This window comes from Lipotes vexillifer, unplaced genomic scaffold (assembly GCF_000442215.2).
Source record: "Lipotes vexillifer unplaced genomic scaffold, Lipotes_vexillifer_v1.1 scaffold989, whole genome shotgun sequence".
NCBI classification, from domain to species: Eukaryota; Metazoa; Chordata; class Mammalia; order Artiodactyla; family Lipotidae; genus Lipotes; species Lipotes vexillifer.
Genome location: NW_006796817.1, coordinates 275,473 through 281,516, shown reverse-complemented (window position 1 = coordinate 281,516; position 6,044 = coordinate 275,473). Strand labels below are relative to the sequence as shown.

Sequence of the window (6,044 nt, the reverse complement as noted above, 5' to 3'; positions counted from 1 at the left end):
CCTGCTGAAACCCATTAAGGAGAAAGTTCCTCTTCAAAGAAGGAAGCCCTCATTTGCCACTTCTGTGAAGCCAAGAACACATCACTGAGTAAAAATCCAGATAAGTTATTAGGCAGAGAATGGCACATTTTAAATGCTGGAAGAGGAAGTGTGATCACCTACTGAAAAAGGTAAATTTCAAGGCACATCAGGGCTTGTCCCAAAATGGCCTGCTAGCCTCACCCAACCCAAATTCCAGGCTGCAAAAGGGGAGGCCAAATAGCCAGCAAAGCCCACTCCCCAAGAGACCACCTCTCTCCAGGGAGCTGGGACAATGACAAAGCTATGTGTCACATGGGCTGAGTATTGCTCATTTCCAGAAATTTGGGGTGTGTTCCCACATGAGCACCAAATCCAACATCCACGCAAATCCAGACCCAGCCCAGTCACCTCACAAATGCTGAAACACAGAATTAAGCAGTTGCGGTAATTCTACCTGTGAGAGCCCAGATACTACTTGCTTCATCTTTCTACTTTAAAAAAATAAAAGAAAATTTTAAAAAGACATTTAGGGTCATATTATTAAATGACAGAAAAGACAGGCCGCCAGAAAAATAACAGGCCTGCCAATTTTTAAAGTATAAACTTCTACTGTTTAGCTAGAACATGGAGCAATAAAGTAATTTAAGAAATTGAACCTAAAGTTCATGATTAAACTCAAAAGCAAAGTGCCTGCTCTGGGTCATGGCTGCCCCAGTCCAGGGCAGGTGAGTGTCGGCAGGAAGGCAGGATGTGTACTTACCTCGTGGGCCCATGACCCTCACTTCCAGTGGGGCCAGGCCGGCCTTGCTGCTGTCCACCGTGAAGGACTGCAAGACATGAGCTCGGACACCCGAGCCCAGCCCAGGGCCAGCGATCTTGACCTTGCTGGGGTCCACAACATCCTTCACAGGAACCCTGAAGGGGCTGCCTAGAAAAGAGGTCACAGGATTCTAAGTACAGGCCCCCCTAGTGCCTGGAGACCCGCCTTGCATGCACCCAGAATTGCACCATTGCTCTGCCCAGGCCCTCACTTACACCAGCCCCAGTCAGCTTCTCCTGCCTTGCTGTGTCGTGCACCCACGTGCACCTACTGTGTACAGACATGGCACCAGGTGCTGGGCCCAGAGTGCTTAACAGCTCTCCAGGAACCCCATGCAGGAGAAGGATGAGGTAAGCAAGTCACTGTAACATCATATACAACACATGTTGGGGATTTGTACAAGGTGTTGGTGGAGCACTCAGAAGACAATGAATCTGGTCTCTGGGAGACCAGCGGACACTTTCCAATAACATATGAGACATATGGGTGAGCAGGTGTCACTGAGAAGGGTTTCAAGCAGAGGGATTGGCATGTGCCAAGGCCTGGAGGTGAGGGAGAAGACAGGCTATTGAAGGAACTGAAGGAGGATGCTGAGTGGTGGAAGGAAGGCATGGAGAGGACTGCAGAGAGGTGGGCAGGCTGTGCAGTCCACATCCAACATGCTCTCCCATAAAAGGCTCCTCAGGGGCCCCTGGACTCCTGGTCCCTGCAATGTAGCCAGCACCGCCCTCCCACCACCACTCATGCATGGCCTTCTTGGTTCCCTGGCCATTTGGGTGAAGCCTTGCTTTCTCCCTGAGTGTAAGCTGTGGTCCCCCTGCATGGCTGACCCCACCGCTGACACTGGGGCCCTCTGACTCTTTGAGGGTATTGATTTTAAAGACTGATGAAGCATGGGAAAGGCAGGGGGATTGGAATTTGAGAAAAGCACTAAACACAGAAACAGGAACTGGGCCAGGACCCTCATGGGATTCCTCTACCAAGGGAGACCAAGTAAGACCTCCCCAGAGGTGGGCCAGAAACAGGAGCCCCAGCATCCCCAGCCCCATGCCTCATGCTGCCAAGTCCATCACCAAGGGGCGACACCCATCTCTTGCAGAAGTTCTCATTCTCCCTGTGACGCCTGGCAGTTAACGATGTCTAACTGCCACAGAAGCCGAGGTCTCTCTGCTTTGTATCCTACAGCATTTGTACTTTGTAGAATCAGGGGTGGTAAATAACAAAGATCACACAAAGAACCAAGGCCCTGGCTTTTTTAACAATAGCAGGGCTTCAATGGTATCTGATTTCTTGGTTAATTGAAATAAATGGCTGACCCTGGCAGAGACAAGCACCACGCTCCATGCTGCAGTTTAGTGATACAAAAGGGAGTTTTATTTTAAAGAGAGATAGTTGAGGATTTCAGTATCAAGAGGTGATGGCAATGAACTAACTTTGAAGCCAGTCTCCAAGTTGGCCTCCAGTGGAAGTGGTCTGAACTCAGCATGAAGTAGCCAAGAACCAACAAGGTAACTTTAGGTCTAGAGTGGCAGATACCAGGCAATCTATGCCACTCTCCCATTCTGTGCTCCAGGCAGACATGATCAATCAATCACAGCAGCCTTTCTTCCTGACGCACTCATCCCACTTAATCCAGTGGTCAAAACAGCCATCACCAACAGACCACAGCTGACCCACCAGAGGAAACCTGGATATGCCATCACGGGTGAGACAGGATACTTGGTTAAAAATAACCCTACTATGGGTTTGTGTCAGGCCAGGAAAAACCAGGCTAATATTTAACCAATCAGAATTTCTATGAAAGCAAATTAGAAGCTACTAGGTTGTTGAATGTTTCACAGCAGAACCTCATGCGCTACCTTTGCTATAAAGCCTGACACTAAGACAATCAACCAATGCTTTACTGAATGACTCTGACTGGGAAAATTCTGGGGTCCAGGAGAAGTTGGCATTTGGCTTTGGGAGGCAAAAGAGCCTGAAAAATAAAAAAGAGGCACCATCTACATCCGATGAAAAAAACCCTAAATGGGTCTCTTTCTGTTGTTATGCTCCAAGTTGGCCATTTGCTTCAAGCTTGTGCATCAACCACAGGGGCCCAACCCCTCACCCGCTTCTGCAAGGGGAATTCCAAAGCTGATGGCATCCACCAGATTTTCTCAATAAAGTCAAAATAGTTTTGTTGCCTCCACTACCAGGAAATGCTCATCCCACTACTGCCTGCCTGGTGGGAGCCACCAGGTCATCTGCCCTGGCAACAGCCTTCTACCCATTCTCCAAGCTCTATTATCCCATCCCATGAAAGGTCCTCTTGGCTCTGTATTGTCCCTGAGCCCTGCTCTCTTTCTTTGTAAACACTAGGCAGGAAACTCACAGATGGCAGGAGCTTTGTCTTGTCTGTGGCTGAACTCTCCCTGACTAGTGATTATAGGAATTAAAAAATCTATATTGGAAGAGCTGCAAGGACAAGTTTGAGGAGAAATGTCATTTTAAATGAATTACGGCTTCAATGAACATCTGAGTAGAATGAGTTTGAGCTGAATTTCAATGCTTTCTGATCAATGTGAAAAAGGAGGAGCGAGCGTGAGTGTGAGTGTGTGTACACATTTACACATGATACGGGGAAAAAGCAGACAGAGTCAGGAAAGCATGTGGTCAGTGGACACGCCAGCTTCCTGGAAGTCAATCCACAAACCTGAAAGTAGGGCCCTCAGCCTGCCCCTTCCTCTCTCTGTCTCATCCTGGCTTATGGCCTTCAGAACAACACCTGCTCTCACCACACGAGACAAGGCATAAGGTGACTCACGAGCAGCCCTGGAGTCCTTAGACTTCCGTCCACACCATACCACACACTCACCTACCCTTCTAGACGTGTGTTGGGTGGCAATCATTTCACTATATAAACAGAATTAGAATCTATGGAGATTCCCCTGCTGGAGCATGAAAGTTGGAGGACCCTTCACTATTTAAGTCATATTTTTTTAATGTTTGAATAATTTATAGCAGTGGTTCTCAACTACAGGTGATTTTGTCCCCTAGTGGATATCTGACAATATCTGGAGACATTTTTGGTTGTCACAAAATAGGCTAAAAAAATACCATACAATGAACAGGAAATTATTATTATTATTCCTATTTTACAGTAAGTGTACATACTATATCATTAAACAGAAATTAATATATAAGAACTTGAATTTGTGTGTCATTATCAGCTACCAGGACTGTCAATGGAAAACAGAAAACAAGATGTGTATAAGACAAATAAGAACTAACCACAAAATAAAGTGGAGATTTTCAACTTTGTAAAGAATCAGCTTTCCTTTAAGATCTAGGTCCTTCAACATGTGAACAATCATTTTCAGTTAAAACTCCAAGCCAATGGTTTTTGGCATAATACTGGTCCTCTTAGGAGTTGGGATATTCTTGGAGATGCAGCCCTAAGGAAAATTCTCACTTTGCAGCTACTGCAAATATCAGTTTTTCCCACTCAGTGAGACAAGCAAAATCAAACCCGCTTTCATGCAAAAATTAGTAATTCTTTGGGTGCCCTTCAGAAGGACAGCTTACCAGGGATGTGGGCTCCTCCGTATGTGATATTCACGTCATAATCCCCTGGAGCAAAGGGAATGTACTCAGCACTGCAACTGCCATCTTTGTTGTCTCTGCAGTTTATCTTTGACTCCGATGGTCCCTCGACAGTTATGCCAAGACCCCCAATTCCTGCCCCTCTGGAAGGTGTGAGTAAAAAGGCCAAGTTGTACTAGTGGTTCATGCCAGTCTGCTTATTTCCAAAATTCCTTTAAAATCCCTCTATAAACTATCCCATTTCGCCAACCAGACTCAACAACTGTGATATCTCTCACACAGGGAATTTCTCAACAGTGTAATATAAATATAAACAGCTTCGACCCTTCCTTTCCAATTCTTATCCTTCATTGTTGCACTGGCTGGGTATGAAAGTACAATTCAGGTATGAGACTTGTTACCAGTTTTAATAGGAATACTTCTAATATTTCACTTAAATATGAAATTGGTTCTATATTTTTGAATTATCACGTTAAGTAGCTTCCATCTAGTCCTGGTTTGTTCAGCAGTTTTATGACTATTATCAAGTGCTTTTTGGTACTTTTAAAAGCATACTTGGTCTTTCTCTGTAATATATGTCTCTATGGAAGAAGACGCCTCACATATGAAATACAAAGCCTCCCACAAGTTGGGAGACCATGATACATATGTAGGATACACCTATAAAACTTCCTGAGAGCAGTTACACTACTTAGGGCTACTCCTTTTACAGAGTCAACACACAGATCCCAAGACCTTGCTTACCTGGTAACCACAGTAAAGACATTGGGTTTGTTGGTAAAGGCCTCTTTCAATCCAGGTCCTTGAGCTTGAACCCGAGATGGCTGGCAGCCTTCGGTTACAGCTACATTAAAGGGACTGTTTGGGATGGGCACATCATCATATGTCACCTCCACTACATGGAGGCCTGTTCAAAACAACATATAGAAACATATTTGCACAGGAGTCACTTACCTGTGGCAAATAATACTCCAGCAGTCAAGTCTATGTGCTAACCCATGTTATTCGAAAAGAACAGGTTTAACAAACAGCAAAGTTGGTATGATTGGATTTTTTTAAGAAACACAAACTGTTTGTGCTTTTGTTCACTTGGCAGTCACGTACCACACCCCATCCCCCAACACACACGCAAGGCCCCTCCTCCAAGCAAATATCACTAAGTCTGTTTTCAAGACAGTCATCTTAAACACACCATCCTGATTTGAGAAAACTCCACCCAGCCACTAACCAAAAGACAAAGAGAAACCCATGAAATACAATAGACAAGCATTCACGAAAAGAAAGTGAAAATATCTATACCATAAAGTTAGGGATTATATATCCAGAGAATGAGGACATATGGTGCTTTTATTTTTTTTTGTATGCTTTTCTGATTTATCAAAATTTTAAATTAAAAAAATTAATTTTAAAATTTAAATTCCTAATATTCAAGAAAGAAATTAATTATGTTAAAAAATCGCACAGGGGGGCTTCCCTGGTGGCGCAGTGGTTGAGAGTCCGCCTGCCTATGCAGGGGACACGGGTTCATGCCCCAGTCTGGGAAGACCCCACATGCCTCGGAGCGGCTGGGCCTGTGAGCCATGGCCACTGAGCCTGCGCGTCCAGAGCCTGTGCTCCACAA

General features: G+C 45.1%; 1 protein-coding gene across 4 annotated transcripts in view; it reads right to left on the bottom strand.

Moving 5' to 3' along the window:
* Positions 1-6,044, bottom strand: part of FLNB (filamin B) — a 141,800-nt gene that overhangs the window by 37,685 nt on the left and 98,071 nt on the right. For all 4 annotated transcript variants that reach the window (XM_007469007.1, XM_007469008.1, XM_007469009.1 and 1 more), the window contains exons 23-25: positions 5,168-5,330; positions 4,406-4,566; positions 782-949 (exon numbers count right to left, since the gene is read on the bottom strand). In XM_007469007.1, coding sequence (XP_007469069.1) covers positions 782-949; positions 4,406-4,566; positions 5,168-5,330 — 492 coding nt within the window. The remainder of the gene's footprint in view (positions 1-781; positions 950-4,405; positions 4,567-5,167; positions 5,331-6,044) is intronic.